This window comes from Crocodylus porosus, unplaced genomic scaffold (assembly GCF_001723895.1).
Source record: "Crocodylus porosus isolate Cpor-Errol unplaced genomic scaffold, CroPor_comp1, whole genome shotgun sequence".
Lineage (NCBI taxonomy): Eukaryota > Metazoa > Chordata > Crocodylia > Crocodylidae > Crocodylus > Crocodylus porosus.
The window spans coordinates 95932275-95957704 of record NW_017728947.1 but is presented as its reverse complement, the minus strand read 5'-3'; the positions used below and the strand labels follow the sequence as shown (position 1 = coordinate 95957704).

Below are 25430 nucleotides of genomic sequence, written 5' to 3'. Positions count from 1 at the left end.
AGTGATTTTATACTTCTGCTTTACCATATTTAGTTAACAAGAACACTCTAGTAAGCTACACATAATTCACTTCTTATCATCAAAAGATATAACATCAAAGTACTACAGCTGCTACCTGTAATTACTATTAGTGCTTTCCAAAAAACAATTATCCACATCTGGCCTGGTCCAATATAGTGGCCTTGACTAACAGATTTTTATTCTACTTTTCCACACTACTGCTCACTGATTATATGCTGAGCATTTCAATCTAAGGAGGCTTAAGTACATGTTCTCCATCATCTAGGCTTATGCTAGGCCCGCCATCTGCACTTGTCATTGTGGTGTTGCAGTTCCTGACCACGTCTGCAGTCTACAGTGTTCCAGCAATGACATTTCCTAGCAAGGCAGAACTAAAAATAGGTCTAACAAGGCAGAGGCATTGCACAAAGTCTGTGTGCAAAGACAGGGTACTGAGGAGAAGTGGAGGGAAAAAAAAGAGCCTGTGAAAGGTGGACAAAATTTGCAGCAAATACTCAGTCTGCAAAAGGGGAAGCGTGTCTGAATTAAAACATGTAAGCAGCAGCTGGGAATGGATGGTGTCCACCATGTCCCAAGGTCTCTGATGTAGCTGCTGCCTTGGCTGTTTCTTACCAGATCTCCTGAGAGTTTTTGTCTGTCTTCAAGCTCATGTAGCTGGGAGGAGAAGGGTGAAAGGAGACCATTATGTTTGTAGGCAGGCTTTTGCTTGCAAATGGATGCTATAGAGTTTAGCACTGCTCAGTCTGATGCTTGCTGCTCTATTTCACTTGAGAAATCCCTGTCCTTCCAGACCACAGACACTTGTACATGCTGAGATTACGCCCCTTCTCAGTCACATATGGGGAGTAAAACCCTTCATATCTCTTTCTCCTCTTCTTATCTGTTAAGACTAGGACTCCTCCCTCCATGGCTGGGGGAAGAGAGAGCAGGAGATGGCCAAGTGTGGTAAGAAGCTTTGTTCTGCTGATCCTACCTTGGACTAGCAAAGGGGGCTACTGGAGCTGAATCCTGGAAAAGCAAGGGAATCTGTTCCAGAACAAGGAGATGGTGTAAACAGTCACTCCCAGCTGCATCTTGTATGGCTTTGGGCTTCAAGTTACTTAATACTACCTGACTCAGTCAGTGTGTGTGCATTCTCACTTGTCATACAAGACCTCAGGGAGCTGCTTTTCAACACATGCTTGAGCCATCACAGTTGTTTTCCCAGAGGGGGAAAGACCACTTGCCATACCAGAGGCAGGAGACCAGATGAGTTCATACACAGTGTCAGTCCATCTCCAGGGGTGTCATTGTCCCCTGTTTACTTCCTGGGATAGCTTAGGACTAGCGTGGCCATCACAGAGCACAGGCCGGTTGCCTTCTGTTCTCTTGATACGAAACCCGACAACTTTATGTCCTTTATTTTTCCCTTGAAATTTTTCAAGAGAAAAATAGAGGACATAAAAGTGTTGGGTTTCATATTAATAGAGGAAAGAGTAGCAGAAAACCACTGAAAGCAGTGGTCCTCTATGATGGCCACCCTACTTAGGACACATTTGCTCTTCAGCAACTAACAGATCTGGAAAATCCTGGCTTGCTTGTGCATTAAAAATGAAAGACTACCACCTGGTGGAAGTAGTGGGCAAGAGAAGAAGAGCACAGACCATCTGCAGACGCTTCCTCAGCCTCACGAAGGGTGTTTGTGCCCAAAAGCTTGCTAAGAAGAATTTTTCCAACTATTTGAGTTGGTATAATAAAAAATATTGGATTTACCCTAAGGACCTTCTCTGGGTAAGAGAATACACCTGAGGCAGTCTTGAAAGGGAAGCATTTCCTTTTACTGGGGCACTGTTTTTCCCCAGTAGGTTACTATCACAGGCAAGGATGAGGATGGAGATAGGGAAAATTATCTGGTCAGAAGAACAGAACCTAATTTTCACATCCAAAACTCAAACCTATTTGATCCAAGTGCCTCTACACAAGTGCTTATGTGAATTTAAGCCTGAGTCATGGGTCCAGAGAGATCTGTAAAAAAATTAGACCAGGACTGGCCTTTGCCAAATTTTAACCTATAGTGCAGTGGTTCTCAACCTTTTTAGACTGGAGGCACTCATTTGATGTGAAGCGAATTGAATGGCACCCAATTTCAAAAACTAATTTATACATTACAGTACTTGCTTCCTTGCTGAGAAGCCTGGCAGTGGGAAAGGGAGGTCATCAAGCCTGAGCCTGCACTTATCTGTTTAGTTTATCTGCTTATCTCCTAACGTCTAATTTATCAACTCACACCTCATGGCACCCTTTAAAAGATCCATTGGCACCCCAGAGTGCCCACGGCCTTGCTTGAGAATTACTGCTTTAATGAAAGGAGGTATTCTTCTGGTTTTTCCACACCAAGTTAGAAAAGGCAGTCCCTAACTAAAAGTCTGTTTTGCAAAGTTTCTTCTCAGTTTTCAGACCAAAGATGTTTAAATGGACATTTGAACGTTTTCCAAAATGTTTTCATACTTTTTATGGGAAGAATTATCTAACTTGCAATCTAGTAGCCGCTAAAATGGACTGGGAAATCTAACCTTGGATTAGTGAGAGAATTTAAACAATCTGAGGGAAACTCCAGCATTGACGCCATTTCATTCCTTTCCTCCCATCCCACTACATTTAAAGTATTCGTGGTTTCAGTATGCACATAACACCATCTCGTGGTTTGAGGGTTCCTGTATCCACAATTTCAAAGCTCTGTCCTGGTGCCAGCTGGAATTCAAACCTCTGTAGCAGTTTCGCCATCACCACTTTAGCTTCCATCTGTTAAGAATAGCAAACTAGCATTCAGCAGAGGCAGGGTTGGTTGCAAGTATTTAAATTCAGGGTATGACACAGTTCTGTGGAACCCAGAAACTTAGAACTAAACATGTTACAATATCATTGCAGCTGAACTACAAGAAAAGCTGCCTCTCAGAGTGGGTAGGAACAATACACATCTCAGTCACCTGCACCTTCCAAAAATGGAGAAGACATGCAGATGCAAAGATGTGGCAGTTGTTTAAGTTTTAGGTTTGCTTTGAAGACCAGGGTATAGATCAGAATACTTTAATTGAGACGCACTGAGTATCAACATTTAGACACCCACTGTGTGCTACCTTAGAGTGCAGGATTTGCTGCATTGCCCCCAAATGCTGCTTCCCATGCTCTGCCAAGAAATCATTTCTCCTAACCTGAGCAACCATGTCTGCACCTTCCCTTTCTGCTTTGCCCCCTTGAAGTCTCTGGTAGTTTGATGCTTCTGTCTGGACCACATATTTCACGGGTTTGTCCCAAAAGCAGGCCCATGACCCTGTCTGACAGCAATTCCTATCAAAAGGGGTTTGAACTGTAGTTAAGGGCTGTGTAAGGATTTAAAATCCAAGTAGATTTAGTGCTCCTGAAACATGCTGGATTGGTAGCCTGGACAAGCAGAGGACTTGCACAACAGCTGCAGAATAAGCAACCACAGGCTGGCTTCTCCCCATCTGACAAATGAGTGACAGGACAGGCCTAGAGAACCCACCTGAAAGGATGAGGATCAGTAGCTTCACTATTTCGCTGCATTTCCTAATGAAACCGCACTTTCAGGAGTCTGCTTACCTGTGAGAATATCTGTCCAACACAGGAACGGGGTCCCAAAGAAAATGGAAAATAGGAAAAATATGGCCTATGAAGGAAAAAAAGTCACAGCATTTACTCTGGTGGTTTCACTGTAGAGAGAGAAGCTGGTTTTTTTAAATCAAAGATTTTATTACAACTACAATTTGAAATGTTTATAAATTACTTCCTTATACATCTGGGTCATAATAACCAATAGCAGAATGGCATCTTGAGTCTTTGTGCTATACTGCTGAGGTAATGATACTTTACCAGTGCGTGTCATTTATTGTTGTTTGTACAGCATCTTTCACAATGGAACACATTTTGATTTGTACCAATAGGTGCCACCCTAGCATAACTATAACATAAGCAACTATATCATCATCATCACCATCATCATTATTATTATTGCTTTCCTTTGTAAGGTGCTTGGACTTCTAATGGTGAAAGGTGCTGCATAAAAGCCACATATTACTATTATTTTGCAAAGTCTTGTGTTACTCTCAAAACAGGGAAAGTATACAATAATTATATACGTTTTCCCATCTAAATTATTTTCTTTATGCTTTGAGCAGGGGGTTAGACTCAGTGACCTGCTGAGGTCCCTTCCAGCCCTTATTTTCTATGATTCTATGATTACTTATTAAGTACTGGTGACAGAATGGTAAAAAACACTCACTTGGGTGCATTGTTGCTGAACCGGTCAGGATTGAAAGTCATTGGGTCCTTGAAGAACTTTTCCATCCTTCCCATGGTATACGTGCTGAACTGCCAACAGGATGCATGCTTGCATTATTCATATGAAACACACTGGAAAAGACTTTTTGCAGGCTCATGGGTACAAGAAGAAAACTACTTGTTTCTTCCCACACATACTTAGACCACTCTTGCCATCACTGGATTTGGCACAGTTCTACAAACAGGGTCCAGTGCCCCATTCACACCCCTTTTTCTTCAAGACCAAATTCCCTGCTGATACAACTTCACTAAAAGCAACTGAATTACTTCTGTGGAGAATTTTGGTCTCACTGTGTCTATCTAACTCAAAACCTGATTAGACCCACAACCTGCTGGGTTTGGGAGGCAGCTATCAGACTCACAAATAGAGTCACATTTGCTGGAATTCTGATGCCTTCAATGATATTTTCCTTTCCCGTCCAGCGCACGGTCCCAGGAACAGGAGGATATAATCGGAGAGATTCTTTGAGAACCTGTGTCAAAGTAAAATAAGAAAGAGTTAATTAATACAGTACCAGGAGAAGAAAAATAACATTCATTCTTCCTCCACAGCCTTCCACTTAGACTAATTGGAGGCTTCTGAATTCTGGAAGAAGAGCCAGTGATTCATACAAAGATTTTGATGGAGCAGACTTTTGGCCAAATCTCCTTTGTCTACTCCAGTCTCAGATTGAAACTAGCATTAAAACCATTAAAGAGACAAAGAGTCAGCAGAAAGGAACATCAGGTATTTAGGAGAAAGAAGACAGTGGCAGAGGACACCCACTTCTCTTCTTAGTACCTCATGTATAGGAAGGAATTTCAGGTGCAAGCCTATCACAAAAGAAGTGTCACATGTATAGATGCTGCACCCAGGAGCAGTTGACTCCAGCTCAGAGAGCTCTGAAGTTTATCATGTTGCATTAAGTGAACATGTAGATGTGCCCAGTGATGCTTAAACTAGTTTGGAGAGCTTCTGAAGAAACCTATTTGCATTCTCAAGAGGGTAGAGAAGTCTTTTCTTGATGGACACATATTTTTGATAGTCATCTACTGTCAAAATGTAGCCATATCTGGGATGGGACATGGAAGTTGTTATAAAAGCAACACTGCCACCTTTCAGGAAGCTGCGAAGAAAAAAACACTATATCCTGGTACAGCAATTAAGCAGGGACATGGTATTTCCCAATACTAGAATTTAGTACATACAAGTTCACTGGTCTCCCTACCCTTGCAAAAAGAGATATGGGATATACATAATGACAGCTTGTCATCCCTCAGTTTTACCCCTCATTCCAAAAAAATAACCTCCTAGATGCATGATCAGGTGATCATGTACCATGCTTGGAGAGAGAGAGAGAAAAGAAGAAGAGAACTGGCACTTTTGAATTACCAATTCCTGGATTTTCCTTGGAAGTCTCCAATCCAAGTAGCAGTCACTGGTTACTTTACTGATGTAGCAAAGTATCAGCTAGAAATGCCTTAGCAATGACTGACCAAATATAGGTTTGGTTGTCAAACTCTTGGGAGCTTGTTGTCAAACTACCTGAAACAAGTAGGAAGGGAGACACCTAGTCCTATAGTCTGATTATATTTAAACTAAGCAGGCAGGAATAAAGAATTGTTAATTTTCCTTGTATAGAATTACACCAGTTTGGACCATCTGCTGGCTGTGTATGACATGGCAAAAGTGCCATCAAAAGGCTGTGACTGTTGTTTGACCTCATTCTGCAGTACCTGTGTGAAATACTGGAGATTCCCAAGGTCTGCATAGCTGATATTTCTCTTGGTTCCAATAAACTCATCCACTTCAGCCCGAAGTCTAGAGAAGACATTAAAAAGGATCTTTAGTTAGAGATACCCATTTCCTGCCAAGCAGCATGAAGTGTTTTTTTAAAATTTCCCTGATAATGAGCCTTCAAAATTCCTATTGCTTCCAAAGGGAGACTGCCTGAGTAAATGCGTCAGGATCAGGACATTAGGAATAAGTATAAGGTGTAGTATAATCAGAGCTGACATCCTCTTTGCAGAGATCAGCTTTGTACAAAGCAGGGGTGTCAAGCTCATCTGGTCCTATGGGCTGGATGAGTGGCACAGGGCTGGTCCATGGGCTGGATTGGATGTACAGGCCAGCCTGTATGGCAGATCCACAGTGTGTCCTGGAGCAGCTGGAGGGGGGCCGTGTGAGGCATGATTCTGCTCTGGTCATGCAGAGCTGTGCTGCACACAGTGCCCACTCTGGGACATACCATGCATTAGCTGGAGCAGGTGGCACACAAGGCCACCCAGCATGTCCCACATGCTGCCTCTGAGTCAACTCTGAGACCCACAGGAAGTACTGGGAGCCAGATGCTAGAGCTCTGTGGGCTGGATCTTTTGACCCCTCTGGTATGGAGCTTTGAAATACATTACTTAAATAGAACTGAAAAATCTTAATTGTCCCATATGTTATTATGCAGCATACTTGTTATTAAATATTTATTTTGGAACACAGAGCAGGATGGATTATTAATTGCTGCTAGCTCTTTAATAGTTCTCATATTTATTATTTGGCTTATGATGCTCATCTGGAACAGCATAGCTAGCTTTGCAAGCTAAGTATAGAACATATATACCTCTCCATTATTTCAGGTTGCCGAGTCAGCTCCATTATTGTAAATGACAACTGACTGGCCGTTGTTTCATGACCTAAAAATGAAGACAACCATTAAAAAATAGCATAAAGCAATACACTGTATATAAAATAAAGTGAGTGAAACACTGTAATTGTGAGTAGGAAGATAGAGAACATGTTGAGGCCTCTCTAAAAACATGTCAGTTCTGAAATAGTTCATGCTGAATCAATGAAAAGCTACCGCTGGAGAGAGACCAGTTGCCAATCCATATTCAATTTGTGCTTTTGCTGTCCTGATCTGCTCCCTAGAGGTGTGGGCTGTTGCTGAGTACTTCTCTTTGGTAGTTATTCCCAACTTCCACCCTTTGTAGGCTTCTTGTTTTAATTTCAAGAGGTCCATGACTTCCCTGTTGAGGCAAGGGGGTCTCCCGGCACTTTTGCTGTTTTTCTTATGAAAGGGAATGGACTTTCTTGTACCCCTTTCCTCACTGGACCATGGTCCTGTAGGGCCTTGTCAACCAATCCCCTAAGCTTGTGGAAGTCAGCTTTCCTAAAACCAAGGATTTCTACTAGTGGTTCACTGATAGATATTTTGGGGGCCAATACCGAAAGCTCTTTCCTGCCTATGCAGCGGGTCGGACTCGATGATCTATTGAGGTCCCTTCCGACCCTAACATCTCTGAATCTATAAGTTTCCCTTCAATCCTCAGGTTGCTCACCAGATTGTCCTCTTTGGCCAGAACCAAGTCTAGGAGCACCTTGCCCCTGGTCGGCCCATAGACTTCTTGTGTTAGACAGAGCTCCTAAACGCAAGTGAGGAAGCTTTGTGAGTGATCAGATCTAGCTGAGTGCTCATCTCACAAGATGTCTGAGTAGTTGAAGTCACCCATGATGACCATACTCCGAGAGCATGCAGCCTCTGCCAGTTCTCCAGAGAATTCCTGGTTGAGCTGTTCCTCTTGGTTTGGAGGTCTGTAATAAACTCCTACAATCAAATCCCCTTCCCTATGCTCTCCCCGTATCTTGACCCAGAGTGTCTCAGTCACGCTTCTTTGGCCCTTTGCCTTCCAATCTTGGCTTCTAGGGAGATGTAATGTTCCTTTACATAGAGAGCAACTCCACTGCCCTTCTTCCCAACACGATCCCTCCTATACAGGGTGTATCCCCCTATGCCCGTGGTCTAGTCATAGGTAGAGTCCCATGTGGTCTCTGTGATAAGATCATATTGGTTGTTGGTTAGTAGGAGAGCCAGTTCCTCCTACTTGTTTCCCATGCTTCTAGTGTTAGTGTACAGGCACCTAAACCTGCCATTGGAGGCTGTAGGCTTTTGGCTGAGCAGGGGAATAACCTGTCCATTGGCTTGTGCCAGAGAAAGCTTCCTATTGTACCCTGGGATGCTGGTTTTGAGCTTGATTTTTTGGGTTTGTGCTACTGGTTGATGGCCCATCCCCCAGGGATCTCAGTTTAAAGCCCTATCCAGGAGGTCCACCATTCTAACTGAGAAAAGCTTCCCCTTTGGCATGAGGTGGATGCTGTCCCTTCCCAACAGGCCACAGTCCTAGAGGTGCATAACATGGTTGAAGAAGCTGAACCCCTCCAGAGTCTTCTGTTTACTTCTATGCATCTATCCCTCCTGTACCCATGACCCGCAACTGGGAGGACGGAGAAGAAAACTACCTGCACCACCAATCCCTTGAGCGAAACCTGCAGAGCCCTATAGTCTCCCATGACCCAGCTCTATCTTTCTTTCTCACCTGACCTGGGCCCTGCAGTGTCAGGCGTTTTTCACTGTTTGGCTACAGCTGGGGATTGGATATGGATGAACCAATTGAAGTTAAATCCAGACAAGACAGAGGTGATGGTGGTGGACAGTTCACATGACCAGGTGAGGAGGTGGGGTTGGGACACCTAGCATGTATGGGGTTCAGCCTCCCCTTGTCACTCTGGTTCACAGTCTTGGGGTGCTCCTGGTGGTGTTGGTGGCTAGGAGTATCTTCCACCAATTCCTTCTGGTGACAAGGTTGTGACCCTTTCTTTCAGATTGAGATATGGCCAACATTGTCCATGCTTTCATAACTCTGAGGTACAACTACTGCAATACACTCTACATGGGACTGCCCTTGAAGACACTGTGGCAGGTACAGATGGTGCAGAACATGGGACACACTTTTTGATGAGATTTTGTCATGAGGAGAATCTGACTCCAGTGCTCCAGAGTCTGCACTGGCTTCCAATAAATTTCTGGGAGCAATTCAAGGTGTTGGTTTTGGCCTAAGTGGTCCAAGCTCTAACTACCTTGGGGACCACTATCTCCTTTATTCATAGATTCATAGATTGTAAGGCTGGAAGGGACATCAGAAGATCATCGGGGCCAGCCCCCTGCATCAAGCAGGAAAGATAACTGGGGGTCAGGTGACCCCAGCAAGGTGACTGTCTAGTCTCCTCTTGAAGATTTCCAGGGTTGGCAGTTGCATGACCTCTGGAGGGAGCTTATTCCAGTCTGGAAACCCTGACTGTGAAGTTTTTCCTAATGTTGAGCCTGAATCAGTCTTCCAGGAAGTTTTTCCCTCAGGTACCCTGGTGAACAGTTCCTCACAAAGACCTTGATGTACTCCCCTAGTGTAGTGGTAAGTTGCTACCAAGTCCCCTCTCAACCTTCTTTTCCTCAGGCTGAAAAGTCCCAGATCCCTCAGCCTTTCCTTGTATGGCTTGCCATGCAAGTGTCTGATCATATGGATAGCTCTTCTTTGGACTCTCTCAAGCTTGTCCATGTTGTTGTTAAAGTGTGCTGCCCAGAACTGGATGCAGTACTCCAGCTGTGGTCTCACCAATGCTGAGTAGAGTGGAAGAATCACTTCCTTGGTTTTGCTGGAGATGCATCGACTGATGCATGGCAGAGCATTATTTGCCTTACTGGCTACAGTATCACACTGCCAGCTCATATTCACACTGTGGTCTGTTATTATTCCAGGTGCCTTTCATTCATGGTGCTAGTCAGTTCGGTGCTGCCAAGCCTGTAGGTGTGTTGGGGGTTGCTTGTCCCAAGATGGAGCACTTCACATTTCTCAATGTTGAACTTCATCAGGTTTTGATCTGCCCAACTTGCTAGCCTGCCTAGGTCTGCCTGTATCTGTAGCCTATCTTCAAGAATAACCGTGTTCCCCATAATTTGGTGTTCTCTACAAACTTGGCCAGTGATCTCTTCACCCCAACATCCAAATTGTTAATAAAGATGTTGAAAACTACTGGACCAAACACAGACCCCTGTGGGACACCACTGCCCACGTCTCACCAGGATAACACAGATCCGTTCACTGTGACTCTCTGGGTCCTATCCCGCAGCCTGTTTCTCACCCACCTGACTGTCTTGGAGTTAAGCCTACAATCCTCCAATTTTCTCACAAGGACATCATGGGATACTAGATCAAAGGCCTTTTGGAAGTCAAAGTATACAATATGAACCTGCTCTCTCATGTCCAGGTGGTGAGTTACCTGGTCATAGGAGATGAGGTTGGTATGGCAAGACCTGCCCATGACAAAGCTGTCATTTAGAATCTTACCTTCCACAAGCTTATCGCAGATAGACTCCTTGATGAATTTTTCTAGGATTTTGCCCTAGGATGAAAGTTAGGCTGATTGGTCTATAGTTACCCGAGTCTTCCCTCCTGCCCTTCTTGTAGATGGGCACAACATTGGCCCTCTTCCAGGCCTCAGGGACTTCTCCAGAGTGCCACGAGTTGTGGAAGAGTTTCTCCAGGGGTTCCACAATGACTTTGGCGAGCTCCTTCAGCACTCTTGCATGAGGATCATCCAGTCCTGCTGACCTGTATATGTCTAATTTTTTTAATTGGTCAGACACCAATTCTATGACAATAGAAGGAAGGTGACTATTCCTACTGAGCTCATCCTCTACTCTACCTGGAGTGGTTTTCCCCTTGGTCCGGCGAAAGACCAAGGCGAAGTAGTCATTCAGGAGTTCAGCTTTCTCCTGGATACTGGGAAATGGTTCTCCTGAGTTGTTGAGCAATGGCCCACACTCCCATTGTTTTCTTTCTGTTCCCTATGTACCTAAAGAAGGACTTCTTGTTGTCCTTGATTCCCGTTGCTAATCTAAGTTCGGTCACCACTTTAGCCTGTCTTATCTGTTCCCTGCAAATGCAGGCCGTCATGGAATAGTCCCACCCCAAGCTTCCATTGTTTATAAGCCTCTTTCTTCTTTCTTAAGAGGACTGTGATGTCTCTGTTTAACTGGGAGGGCTTCGCAACCCTTTTGTTACTTTTTCTCTTCATGGGAATGGACTTCCTTTGTGCTTCAAGGATCGTGTCCTTAAGGAAGAACCACTCTTCACGCACATATTTTGCCTTCGGTCCCTGGTCTCACAGTACTTGCCCTACTAGTGACCTAACCTTGTTGAAATTTGCATTTTTGAACTCCAAGACTTCAATCCTGCTATCCAATTTGCTGCCTTACGTCAGACAGTGAACATGATGGTTTAATGGTTGCTGTTGCCCAGAACTTCCCTTAAGTCGGTCACAAGATTGTCTCCTTTGGCTAGGACCAAGTCTAGCAGAGAGCCACCTCTGGTCGGTCTATGTACCTCAGGAATCAGGAATAGCTCCTTGACACAGGTCAGGAAGGATCATGACCAATCCAGCTTGGGCAAGTGTTCCTCCCAGAAGATGTCTGGATAATTAAAATTGCCCACAACAACCATGTGAGGTGCATGGGCAGCCTCAGTCAATTCTCAGGTGAACTCCAGATCAAGTTCCTCCACTGGTTTGGTGGTTTGTAGTATACACCTACAGTTAGGTCACTCTTGCCACTCCCCCCCTGCAACTTGACCCAGTGGTTTCAAGCTGTCCATTTTTGAAGCTGATGTCAACCTCCAAGGAGGTATACTGCTCTTTCACATAGAGAACAACGCCTTCACCTTTCTTCCCCACCCAGTTCCTTCTATGCAAGGTGTAGCTGTCTATATCTATGCTCCAGTTGTGTGAGGAGTCCCACCAGGTCTCCATAATCCCTACTAGATCATAATGCCCACCGGAGAGTAGGAGGGCTAGCTCCTTATGCTTGTTCCCCATGTTCCTGACAGTATATAGGCTGTATATAGGCACCTGAGTCCTCCCGCAGAAGTGACTCTCCCACTGTCCCTTCTACAGGGCTTACTTGTATGTCAGTCCCTGAACATGTCTGAATTTGTGTATCCCTGTCCCCCAGCAAGCTTAGTTTATGCTCCACTGTGATCCCTAAGGTCAGCCAAGAACAACTTCCTCCAAATACCATTAATACAACAAGCTCGCTTGGTGAAAATACATGGGAGGTCATTCTTGGTAGTTGCCCCTTAGCTCTGGAACTCCCTCCTCCTTGAGGCCTGCCAGAGCCCCAGCTTGAACATTTTCAGGAAGCACTGCAAGACCTTCCCATTTAGGCAGGTGTTCAGCAGGAAAGGTTGAGCTTAGGTCATGCTTAGGGACTCTTTGCTGTACAGTTTATTTTAATACTCTATTGGCTTTCATGAATTGTTTTGTTTCTCCTGTTTTATTTTTCTCTCTTTTTCATTTGTTTCATAAATTGTTTTGTTTTCCCCTGTAAGCTGCCTTGAGTCTATGTCAGGAAGCTGATTTATAAATCAAATAACTAATTAAATAAATAGGTAGTAAAATAGCTACAAACCAGCAATGAAGAAAGTGACAAAGTTATCCAGAATATTTTCATCATCTCTGGTGTCTTCCAGAGCTGCCAAGATCAGAAACAAAGAAGTTACAAAAGCTCACTGCACCTCCTCAAGAACACTCCAGGGAGTCAGGCATGGACAGTGGGGTTTGTGGGGGGCACTATAGTGGTGATTTAGAGCCAGCTTCTGACCCAATATAAATAAACGAGATCAAAGTGAACCTCCAAAATAAACTCCCAATTGTAAGCCCCCAAGGTCTGGAACAGTCTGCCAGCGAAGGTGGTTCAAGCACCTACAATGAACACCTTCAAGAGCAAATTGGATGCTTATCTTGCTGGGATCCCAGCTGACTTCCTGCCTTTTGGGTGGGGGGGCTGGACTTGATGATCTTCTGAGGTCCCTTCCAGCCCCGATGTCTATGAAATCTATAAAACCACCCCGTTTGGATCTTCAGCTTGGAAGAAGCATTCTGAATACACAGAGATATTACAGCCAGGAATGAACCACCCCACATTTCAAGTCAGCTGGACTTCAGGTTTGAACTCTACAAAACAATGTATAAATTAATGAAATCAAAGAGCACAGAGTTTCCTACCAGCTGCTTTCAGTATCTGAGTAAGAATATCTACTCTGGCTTCTTCTCCATTCTGGATGTCCTCTCTCCTCTGCTCAATGCATTCCTTTCCCACACGGCGCAGCAGCCTCACGCTTTCCTGAATCTCCTTTATCAGTTTTTGTTTTCCTGGCATGTACTGCATATAAAATGGTACATAGTCATTTTATTGCTTTTGCACCAGAGACTAAAGAGGGGTAGAAACTAGAGCTGATTGAAAACCTTGTCATAACTGTTTTTCAGTGGAAAACTGGATTTTTGACTAATTGATTTTTTTTTAAATGAAAATGCATTCCTGCTGTGGAAACACATTCTCTGCTTTTGTAAACAAAAATGTGCATCCTGCAAAGCTAAAACACTTTGGCTGAAAACGATTTGAGTAGGCTGCCCTAGTACCTTCATGGCAGCTGTAGTTCAGTTGCCTTATGTACCATGGCTAAGGACTCCAGCACTTTCCCATTCCAGGCAAAGAAACTGTGATGCATCATGGGAAATATAGCCAAGCTGATGGAGAAGAACAGGAACACGAGGCTTCTGAACTGCAACTCCTACAGGCATGGAGGCACCACTTCTAAAATGAAACCTTCCAGCATTGATTTTGAACTTTGAACTGTTGCCAAACACTGAAAACATCTCCCAGAAAGAGAATTTATTTTCTGATCATCTCTCATAAAGATTAATGGTCTTTTTAGAAAGATACTAAGAATGTGTGAGTATAATAAATGCATGAGACAAACAGGGTTTTGTGACTTGTGTAAAGCTGTAAATCAAGCATCAGATTGTAGCTCAGAAGAGCAAACACTCATGCTTAAAGGAAGGCCTGGTGTTGAATTCTCATGTGTCATCACTGACATGATACTCCATGGGAAGACCACAGAGAGAGAGAGAGAGAGAGAAGATGCCAGAGAAGAACAACATTATTTTGTTCCTTTCACAAGGTTCATAAAGGGCTAGTGAAATTTCTTTGCAAGGAAAGAGGCACAAGAACCAACTCTACTGATGCTTCTGCTAACACAACTAGGTCTAAAGAACTCTGCTTCTTTCAACTCACTGACTACTATGCAAAGAAAGCAATTTTAATTTCAGTAGGAAGAGGTAGCTTGCAGGAGTGGAATTGGGACAGACCTTCAGTAAAGGGAGGCACATCTCACTTGTTCCTTTCATGATCATGCTCACTGCATGTGGGAAAGGTGTCTGGTCATCATGCAGTGCATTCAGTTCCATGCCAAAGGCTACCTGAGGATATTGAGAGTAAAAAGGCAATTTCTGATTAAAACCTTTTGTTTGCTGGATCTGAGATTAAGCAGCAGATGAACGCACCCTACTACAATCCTGTATCATACTAGAAGCTTATTATTAGAGTTTACAAGCATAGCTCTAGTGAGAGGAAGAGAATTAGGGGCAGTCCCAGGTTTCAGACACCCTCTCCTCTGGGTCTCCCACTTCCTCTCCCTCCACCTGGTTTAATGGGGATAATCATTTACTACTATCCTCTACCCATCCCAAGCTGGCTAACATAAAGGAGAGGAGAGCCTAGGTAAGAGAAGTGCTAGAGTCTGCACCAGTTTCTAATAGCTTTCTGGGTGTAATTCAAGGTGCTGGTCCTGACCTTAAAAGAGTCTTACAAGCCCTTAAAAGACCTCAGACCTATATGTCCAAGGGAAGAGGCTCTCCTTTGTTCCAAAACAACCTCCTGCAAGTACCATCTGTTCACTTAGAAGATACACGTGGGAGGTCATTCTCAGTAGTCACCCCTCAGCTCTGGAGCTCCCTCCTCCTTGAGGCCTGTTGCTAATGGCACAGCTGCTGTCTCAGTCATGAAATAGTAAATGGGATCACATGGTGCAACAGCAACTGTAAACTGACCTGTGTATGACAGGTGCCTCGAGCATCCGACTGCATCACTTGCCTAGAACCTGACCCAGAACATCTGGGTCAGACCTTTTTATTTAGCTAGGCTTTTAGCAGGTGGAGCTGTTTTGAGGAATTATCTTGAGAACTGGTTAATCATTTATTTATCTGTTTCTATGATGTGTTTTTGTGGTAAGCAACCCTGAGCCTTTATTGGAGAGGGCAGCAGAGAAATCAAATGAATAAATAAACATGTCAGGTTGACATAGAGAAGTGATTCTCAACCAGGGTGTCTTGAGATCCTTTCAAAATCCTTTCTTGTGGGGTGCCAAGAAATGTTAGCACTATTAGGCACTCAGACTTGACTCACAAGATAAACCCAGAGATTCCAAATAGAAATCCAGTGTTAACAACGTTCTGACTTGCTGTAGTCTTTCTAAGTTCTCTGCAACAGAAATATTTCTCTATTATTTTTCTGTAGTCAAAAAACAAGTGAAAATTAAAAGTGGGCATTCTCCCAGTGTAATAAGGGTTTTCCTGAGTCTAACAAGGGGCACCTTATGCTTAAAAAGCCCAAGAACCACTACCAGAGTGTGACACTGAAACAATACATCCACACATGGATTAATAGTGATGTGTCCTTTTGGGATATTGGGGATATGAGAAGAAACCATCCTTAAGAGCCAACTCAATGTTAGAGCCCATGAGTCTTGTTTTCAAAAGCCCATGAGATACTAGATGCTTTTGAAAATGGGACTCTGGCTCTTTTGAAAATATAACACTGGAAGACTCGCTTTGGACCACCGTTTTGTAAAAAGAGAATCAAGCAGACTCAGTGAGTAGTGAGTAGTTTTCATCCAAGTCTGAGTAAGGCTGGTGGAGTGTGATCTTGAATTATACTGACAATCATGGCAAGGCCCACTTGAGGTCAGCTGCAGGAAATGTGTCAGTCAGTCAGTACCTTGGCAAGAACATCCAGAGTCACACGGCTCATCATGTTGAGAATGCTAAGCTCCGTTTTTCCATCTGCTTTTTCCTCCAGCTTCTTCATCAACTCCTCTGCTTTTTCATTAAATGTGTCCATCAGACCCATCAGGTAGCTAAACCGTTAATAAAGATTAGGGAAGGGGCTGCAGTGGGCAATCATTTTTTAAAGAATAAACATCTTCACTTATTTTTATATAGGAAAATTTAAAAGAAAACAAAGACTACTTCACATAATCCTCTAGCCTCAAACAGTCTGCATGCTTTTGCCAGATTAAAGAAAATAGCCCACTGCAATCTTTTGTTAAAGCAAGAGAAAAGGTATATTCTGCTAATGCTGGCTCCAGTGCTACCCAGTTTTGTCAGAGAGAAGAATGACCATGAACTAATCCTTTCATAGTAAGTGAATTGATCCAGAGTCACTGAGGCTAATGATCTGAAATGCATTATGCTTTCCTAGTTTTAGCTGTGCCTGAGTTCTGCACAAACCTGTACGTGACCAGAACAAAACCTAGCAATCAGTGGGTTTACTGTATGAGGCACAGTATTGCTCTTAAGATATCTGAGGGGTGCTCATACATGACATGAGACTGCTGCTGCCAAGAGCAAATTAACTTTGTGAATGCCTCTACTTAGTCTCCGCATTACCTAAAATTTTGGCTCCTTATCCCAGGAGGGTGATCTGAATTACCAGGCTTGGCTTCCTGTCCAGTGAAAGGGAAACCTAAGAGTCAGGTAGGGGAGATCCAGATCATGTAAGCACTCAGCAGGGAGGCATATCCAGAATTCAGCAGGAAACATTAGACTGGAGTTAGGCATCTGACTGCTAGGGGTGACTTGCATCATCTGGTATTCCAGATTATCCAGGAAACCCCTGATGGCAGTGCAACACCTAACTAACAGTGACATTATGAAAAACAACCTTTGTATTGGGGGGGAGGTGGTTACTACTCATCCTTTTCCCAGCAGTTGAGCTCTAACTCAGGAAGTAGAACACCAGGGTTCATAGTCCTTCTTACCTGGAGGGAATTCAGATCCCTATCACCCACCTCCCTGACCACCAAGGAATGTCCTGACCACCAAGATAAGGTAGTCAGGAGAAAACTCCAGTCCTTCTCTTGAACCTGGGTCACTGTGCAGGCAAAAGTGCAAGATGGAGAGTGACTATGTAGCTTAGTAGTAATGGCACTGCTCCAGGAGGGAACTATCAGGTCCTGGGCTATGCTGTTATGTTTTTACCTTTTACATTACATAGTCATTGTTAAAAACCAGAAATAATCCTGGCAACAGGGACAAGACCCCAGGACTCTCTCCTCCCGCTGGAATGCCCTCTTCATTGGGTTCCTATCATGCTTCTTTTTTCTGACCTCATGAATCTTGCACTCTTGTCCAGTGGACCAACTTCAACTGAGGGGTTGGAGCCCACCCCATGTTCATTCTGGCCTGTAGCTAAGGAGGTGAGAATGGCCTACAACCCCGGTGTCCCTCTTCCTGAGTGCTCTACGTAAGCATCACCTTTGCTGTGTAATGAAGTGCAAGCTTGGTCTCAGCACTAAGCAGATGGGAATTTAGATTATCTTCAGGGGCCTCCCAGAACTGGATTAGGTTGAAACAGACTTTAGGAGGGACTTAGGTACACAGGTAGCCATCTTGGTTACTTCTGAGTATGTGTAGTAGATACTAGCTGAGGTCTACGGGCTTAGGAATCTAACAGACCACAATGGAGGTGCCTAACAAATCTATGTACCCAAGCAGTTTTGCCTGGGGTGGGGTCAGCGCAGATAGATTTTTTGTGACATGGATGTTTAATTCCACCTAGCCTCCATTTAGGGACCTGTAATTTCAGTTTGAATCTGTCTAGGTGCTTAGATAGACACCTCCATGGGAACTTTTGCTGCTCATGTTGTCATAGTTCTTGTGTGGATGAAAACGGGAGAACCAAATTTGTCCCCATTTTATGGTCTGTATCATATGGACAGGTTGTGGCTGCTGTGAGAAGAAGATAAAACTTTGGATAAAATGACAAGTATTCATTACATGTCTGTAGCTATACATAAATTTAAACTGATTTGGAAAAAAGTGCCCGTCGCATTTTAATAATAACTTCCTGAAAATGAGAGCATTTTTAGACAAATATTTGCCTTACGTTCTGCTGAAAGCAGGATCCACAATCCTTCGCTGCTTGTGCCAGTGATCATAGTCATAATCAGATACCAAGCCATTCCCTAAAAATCTAACATAAATGCAAGAATTAAAGAAAAGGAATCATTTCTACCAAGGGTGTCAATATATAGTTTTCAGTTCTTTTAAACCAAATATGTAACAATTCTTCCTCGTCTCATGGAGCACTACATTGGTTTGAATTCATTATTTGCTTCTTCCCACTGATGAAGGGGAGTATTTTAAAACAGAGCTGTAAACCTTTTGTTCTATGTGTATATAGTGCCACAATAGGGTGCTGGTTCTAGCTCATGAAATAAGGGTTGTTTTTTAATATTTTATTAGATAACACTTAGAATGGGGGTTAATTCCCTCTCAACATGGAAATACTCCAGTGCTATTCAGAATGATCTGATGTTTTAAAAGACAAGTGGAGTTTTTAATAGCAGTCTTGTGATAAAGAGAGGAATAAATTATACTGAGGTAAGAGGGTTTATTGTAGAGCAGTTGACAAGCAGTAACTGTTTTATATATTTGCCCCTATCTCATGCTAAGTGAAAGCTAACTCCGGGCGGCTTACTCACAAACCGAACCAAGGTATAATACCACTGTATGGCTCCCCCTTACCATGAGACAGAAGTAAACACATTAAACAGTTATTGCAGAATGGCTGACACAGTAAATTCTCCTCTTTAATTCAGAATATTTTTGCTCACACCGTTGTGCAAATTTTCATCTACTTTGGGTTCTGACCCCAGAGAAGCCTAATTGCTCTGAGGATAAAAGAACATCCCACAAGGGAGAGATGTGACAGATCGAGTTACAAGAATGCAGTATTTACTCCACCATTGTTCCAAGACACTTGGCTACATGAGCATCAAGGTAATGCAATGGTTGGTCAATGTCCACATGTGACTGGAGATTAGCTCAAGTTAAAAAAAAAATCCAAACAAATTTGGCCCCTTTTCCACTTGTATTAAGCTCTAATTTATGTTTATTACATGATGCTGTTGACTGGTTATTCAGCCTCTTGTGGTCTAAGATCAAGTGTAGTAACTTTATCTGGGCTGTACTGGTCTATTCCCCAGGACAAGATCACCTTTGCATGGTGTTGCGTAGTAGAGGGTGGAGACTTGTCCAATGCACTGTGGACAGGTCCTATGAGAGTCTACGATAGCCTCCCATGGCGGGGATCTTGGCTAAACACCTATTTTATAGAAATGGGAGACCTCACCCTATTTTGTGCCTTTGGCAAACTCAAAGACCTCTAGGCTTGGGACCTTTACATCGGAAGCCTGCCATGGATTTTGGAGTATCTGAATCCCCAGAACGTACTTGCCGGTGGTAGCACTACACAGACTTAAATGATTGAATTCTGCTCAGTTGATATAATTCAGAATTGATATTAATTCGATCTGAGACATGAAATTAAAAAAAAAATTACCTACCTCACCCCAAGCAAATGACTGAGTTGACCATATACAGTTGGATCCTTTGGGTACTCTGGTGACATCAAGTATTCCTAAAATCAGCCAGGTAAATAAATATGACCTATGATCCATTTCCCAAACAGAATGTAAAGAACTTTTCAAGGATTCAACACTCCTGTTGTATCAAACATCTGAAGGCACACAACTGTCTACTGGGTGGAATTATGTTGGCGGCTTAGATGTCTAATCTGTAGGCTTACCAAATTCAAGAATGCTTTGTATGCCTATAGCTAACCTACTTTCCTCCATAGATCTGAAGAAGTAAGCACTGTGTAAACCTCATCATATTTTTATTAAAATGACTCCAAGGGAGAAACTGGAAAACTAAGGCTATGTCATCCCCAGCTCTTAAGTATACCTCACAAGAGGTGGCAAAGGCATCCATCACCTCTCAGAACCAGTTTACAAGACAGGTAGTGCCAGGCAAATGATACAGCAAGAAATAGAGCCCTGGTGTCCTCACTCAGACTCTGCAAGGCAGATACAGCCCTCTCATGTTACAGCAGGACCGGTTGATTCTAGTCAGCTATTGCATTTCACCATGAAGTACCTTAACTCCTTCAGGACTGAAAACTATTACCGAGACTCCATGGAAAACATTTAAACGTACAATGGGTCCATATGTCTCTGCCCTGCAAGCAAACAGAAAGAACAATGGCACAAAGTAATATAACAAATACTGATTCAATGCAGGTGTGAGAAATATAAACCATGTGTATAATGGAGCGCAAAGAACTACAGTAAAGTGTTTTGGGAGGGTTGGAGAGCACTCCAGGCAATGCCTAGCTTGTGGCCTGGAGGGTAGAGCACTTTGCTAGGAAGCTACAGATCCAGGAACACATCTGTGAAGGGCCAGCAGGGGAGATCATGCTTAGGGGAAACCAGCATGGGTTCATTAGGGACAGGTCCTGTCAGACCAACCTGGTGGCCTTCTAAGATCAAGTCACAAAATCCTTAGATGCAGGTGTTACGGTGGACATAGTCTTTCTGGACTTTAGGAAGGCCTTCGAAACAGTCTCTCACTCCATCCTCATTAAAAAATTGGGCGACTGTGGCATCGACTCCTACACAGTCAGATGGGTTGTGAATTGGCTGGAGGTTTGCACCCAGAAAGTGGTGGTGGACAGGTCATTTTCAACCTGGAGGGATGTGGGCAGTGGGGTCCCCCAGGGCTTGGTCCTTGGGCCTGCACTGTTCAACATCTTCATCAGTGACTTGGACACGGAGGTGAAAAGCACCTTGTTCAAATTCATGGATGAGACTAAAATGTGGGGAGAGGTGGGCACGCTAGAAGGGAGGGAAAGGCTACAACTAGATCTGGACAGGTTACTGGGGTGGGCAGATGAGAATAGGATGGGTTTCAACACTGACAAGTGCAAGGTGCTGCACCTGGGGAGGAAGAACCAGCAGCATACAGGCTGAGGAACTCCCTTCTTGTCGGTGCAGAGGCAGAAAAGGATCTTGGAGTCATTATTGATGCCACAATGAATATGGGCTGTCAATATGGGGACACGGACAGGAAGGCTAACTGCACCTTGTCATGCATCCACAGATGCATCTCAGGCAGGTCCAGGGAGGCGATCCTCCCCCTCTATGCGGCACTGGTCAGGCCGCAGCTGGACTACTGCATCCAGTTCTGGGCGCTGCACTTCAAGAGGGATGTGGACAACATGGAGAGGGTCCAGAGGAGGCCACTCGCATGATTGGGGGCAGCAGGGCAGGCCCTGGGAGGAGAGGCTACAGGACCTGAACCTGTTCAGCCTCCAGAAGAGAAGGCTGAGGGGGGATCTAGTCGCCTGTTACAAACTAGTCAGGGGGGATCAGCAGGTATTGGGGGAGTCCCTGTGTGTGACTAGAAATAACAGTCATAAGTTGACTGGGAGTAGGTTCAGACTAGATATCAGGAGGCGCTACTTCACTGTCAGGGCGGCTAGGATCTGGAACCAACTTCCAAGGGAAGTAGTGCTTGCTCCTACCCTGGGGGTCTTCAAAGGGAGGCTAACTAATCACCTTGCCAAGGTCGCTGGACCCCTGTACTCTTTCCTGCCCAGAGCAGGGGTTCGGACTTGATGATCTGCTCAGGTCCCTTCCGACCCACTCTGACTGAGAGGCCTAAAATCTAGAGCTTCTTCTTCCTGGGAAAATGTCCAAACAGTTGGATTAAGGAATCAAGAGGGCCGTTCTCAGCAGGTATGCCTGTAGGGGCATTCTGTCTTGCTGCAAGGCACAACAGAATCCCCCAATGTGTGTAAGTGCCCAACCCTGTAGTTATGTGCTCGCATTCAGATTTAGCTTTTTATCTCTCTCTGCCTCAACTTCCCAATTGGTGATATTCACTTAATGATAAAAGCAAGTTTCTTTCTCATGTGTAAAACTGGGTTATACATGGCCTCGTTCAATCCTGAGGTGTTACAACTCACCATTGCATGAAGAGTCCATGCAACAGCCCATTTTTCCTTTGCAAGTTCCATAAAATTGGCAGGTGTCCAAGTACAAAGCTAGAGAGAACAAAGCTAGAGCTTAGTCAAGTCATAAGGATGCAGCATTATGGCTTGGAAGGAAACACAACAAACTGAATAAAATAGTGATTTTTAAGGTCAGAAATTACCTAGAAGAATGTGCAGTTTCAGCTCCTGTAGCCTCAGGGGAACTGGCCTTCCCTGCTGCATGAGCTGACACGTATACCACTGAGACTTCTGGTGCACCTGCTTCCCTGTGATCTATCTATCTATCTATCTGTCTCATGTACCATATACGTTGCTCTCATTTTTGTAACAATGCAGATGTTTATGGGCGTTTGAAATGAGCTTTGAAATGTTTGACAAAGGATAATGAAACCAGTAAGATGGTATGCATACCATGTATATTTCTGAGTGGATAGTCCATAACGCTTGTATACTGTGGCTGAATTTACTTAGCTTCATTGTTCTGGTTTCAGTTGATGGGCTATATGCATCATTTGTATTCTGCTTCCAACAACCCACAGCCCTGCCCAAAAGCCCCACCCCAATCCTCCACACTCGTTACAAGGCAGGACCCCGCCAATCATTCCACAGAGCTCTGTGCACTTGTGAAGGTCAATGTATACAGATTTAAAAGACAGCCTTTGCTAGCCAGTAAGTTGAGAGAACCTGTTGTCTGTGTAAGAATTTGAGACATTTGGGTGTGTGGACAGTAACTGCCCTAATGTCCAATGAACAGCGGTTATCTTACAAGGTTTCTGTGCCTTTCAGTACTCGAATCTATGCTGTAACTATATGAGAGAGATATTTTGTACGTGGTGGTAAATTATTAATGACAGTAGGACACTGGCATTAAGGGGTAGGGATGACCATAATCAGCCCCTTTCCAGTGAAATCTACGTATTTATAGTCACCCAAATGGTGAAATAAGGAAGAAATCCTATAAGGGAAGGCACTAGCTAACATGGAGATTACAGAATGGAATAAATGAATCGTCTTTATTTAAAAGACACGGGTCACTTTCTTTCCTTCAGAGACAAGCTGGATATTCCCACCACCTTTGCACATATCTGAAAGTTTCCTGTTGCAATTTTGCTAAAAGCCAGCAAGCTGTGCTTAAGGAGATCTGTTTTCCACCTAAGACAGATAACCTTGCTGTTGTTCTCTTCTGAATGAAGAAGTAATGCTGAAATTTCCTTTCTTTATCTGAGATACTTTTAGGTACTTAAAAATATGAAGTACTCAACAATATTACCTAACCATCTATAATACACGTTTTCTTAATTCTTTTGTGTGTTTGAATGAAGCGCCCTTCTCATAACTGGACCAAAGAAGATATGAGACATGTTATCAACTATTAGCAAACCAGTCCTCCTCTAGCTAAACCACTAAAAACCTGTTAGTATAAGTAGCAAGGTTCAACCCTTAGTTCCCTTTGCATATGGCTAATTCAATGTCTCTTGTCTTCAATGCAAGTATTTTCCTTCAAAATTTGTCAGCACTGCTAGACCTGCTGGTGGTAGGAGGAGTAGAAGAAACATTTGTGCAGAATTTCTTGCGTGACCATGGGCTCGTCACTTATACTTTCTCTGGGCCTTATTTCTCCAACTGTAAAATGGGGACACCTACTTTCTTTCCATGGATGCTGTGAGGATAAACACATTAATAATTATGAGGTGCTCAAATATGTCAGTGACAGAGGCTGTCTGAACCATACCATAAATATCGGGAAAATCATTTATACCAGATTTTTTAGTAAGGTAGTATATGGTAACTCTGTAAGATTATGGACAAAGGAACTAATTACAGTAAATTAAAAGAAGTCAGGGACTTACCACGGAGCCCTTGATGTGAAATAACTGTCTGTATTATGTAACAACTGTCTCGTCCCCAGTGTTTCCCAGGGACAAGTAGCAACGGCACAAGGTGTGCCTGGGGAAACAAATGTCTGCGCTCATCTGGACACACCCAAAGGGTGCATCTATATGTTCAATTAACATGACACAATAAACTCTGGAGCTGTTTGCGCTGGTGTCAACTGCTCCTGGGTGCAGTTGTCTGCACATGAGCCTAGGACAGCAGCAGGTTGAGCTGGGGCAGAGCAGTCCCGGGCTGGCAGCAGGCTCAGGCCACAAGCCCTGGTTTCCAGGTGCCAGTGTTGGGCAATAGAGGGATTAGCTGGGACACGAGACTGCTAAAGTCCAGAGCCATGCAGCAAGCAGCCCTGACACCCTTATTTACCCTGCTGTAAGATAGCACTGTCCCCAACAGGAATTAATTAAATAATTTATTAAGCTCTAATATTGGCACAGGTATAGACAGTGACATTTTACTACGCAGCTAATTAGTCAACTCCACAGTAAAGCGCACATGTAGATGTATACAGAATGGCCTTCAACTTGTCTAATATCTTTCCCAATGATGTAATTAGTCCAATAAGAGATGTTAGTAAACAAACGCTGCTTCTCACATGAGCCCGGATTATATCAACACATTCTGCATGAAGAGGAAAATATATGATCTGCTGGTGGGAGCACAAGTGTAGGAGTCAAAAGCCCAGCAGTTCAGTGCCAGTCCTAACATGGGCTCTGACCCGGGACAAGTCCTTGCTTTCATCTCTGTGTCACAGTTTCTCTGCCTGCAAAACAGTGATAAAGTCACATAACTCAAAAATTACTGATTTCATTAACTGTTTGCCCTTTGGAAGCTCCTAATTCACCCTGCTTCATATAGCTCAAATCCTACATTTAGTACAATCCAAATTGTGGCAATGGCAGACATGAAGTACCTTTACACCAGGTTTTCCCCTATATGAAAGAACAAATTCTGACACCATAGAAGCCAAGGGTGAAACTCCTAATGACTTCAGCAGAGCCAAGGTTTTATCTGGACCATGAGTATCACTTCCACAGGTTCTCAGGTTATCACACTTGACCCTGGGAAGTGAGTTGTCTCTCCACTCAGAACTGGCATAACCCTTTTATATAAAGATATTGTGATATTCAGAAGCCAGCTCGTAAGTCCTGCCAGCCAGCCTGGGGCACAATGTACAATAGGGGTGTGCAACGCGGGTCCTATTCAATGTAGTTTCGCCTCAAATCAGGGCCAGTGATTTGATTTATTGATTCGGATCACTATCCCTAATTCAATTTGATTTCATAGATTTCATAGATTTCATAGACATTAGGGCTGGAAGGGACCTCGGGAGATCATCGAGTCCAGCCCCCTGCCCAAAGGGCA

General features: G+C 43.8%; 1 protein-coding gene across 2 annotated transcripts in view; it reads right to left on the bottom strand.

Annotated features, from left to right (window-relative positions):
* Positions 1-1816: 1816 nt before the first annotated feature.
* The window catches only part of LOC109321748 (cholesterol 24-hydroxylase), a 24826-nt gene continuing 1212 nt past the window's right edge, over positions 1817-25430 (bottom strand). Inside the window, exons 2-15 of one of the 2 annotated variants that reach the window (XM_019552498.1) lie at positions 22149-22226; positions 20339-20360; positions 19687-19760; positions 18225-18311; positions 16056-16194; positions 14369-14479; positions 13226-13382; positions 12630-12692; positions 6954-7026; positions 6076-6160; positions 4722-4832; positions 4301-4389; positions 3622-3688; positions 1817-2802 (exon numbers count right to left, since the gene is read on the bottom strand). In XM_019552498.1, the coding sequence (XP_019408043.1) occupies positions 2659-2802; positions 3622-3688; positions 4301-4389; positions 4722-4832; positions 6076-6160; positions 6954-7026; positions 12630-12692; positions 13226-13382; positions 14369-14479; positions 16056-16194; positions 18225-18311; positions 19687-19760; positions 20339-20360; positions 22149-22226 (1300 nt within the window). In that variant the 3' untranslated portion in view covers positions 1817-2658. Of the gene's footprint in view, positions 2803-3621; positions 3689-4300; positions 4390-4721; positions 4833-6075; positions 6161-6953; positions 7027-12629; positions 12693-13225; positions 13383-14368; positions 14480-16055; positions 16195-18224; positions 18312-19686; positions 19761-20278; positions 20361-22148; positions 22227-25430 lie in introns of both variants that reach the window. The other variant, XM_019552497.1, reaches the window with a different exon arrangement.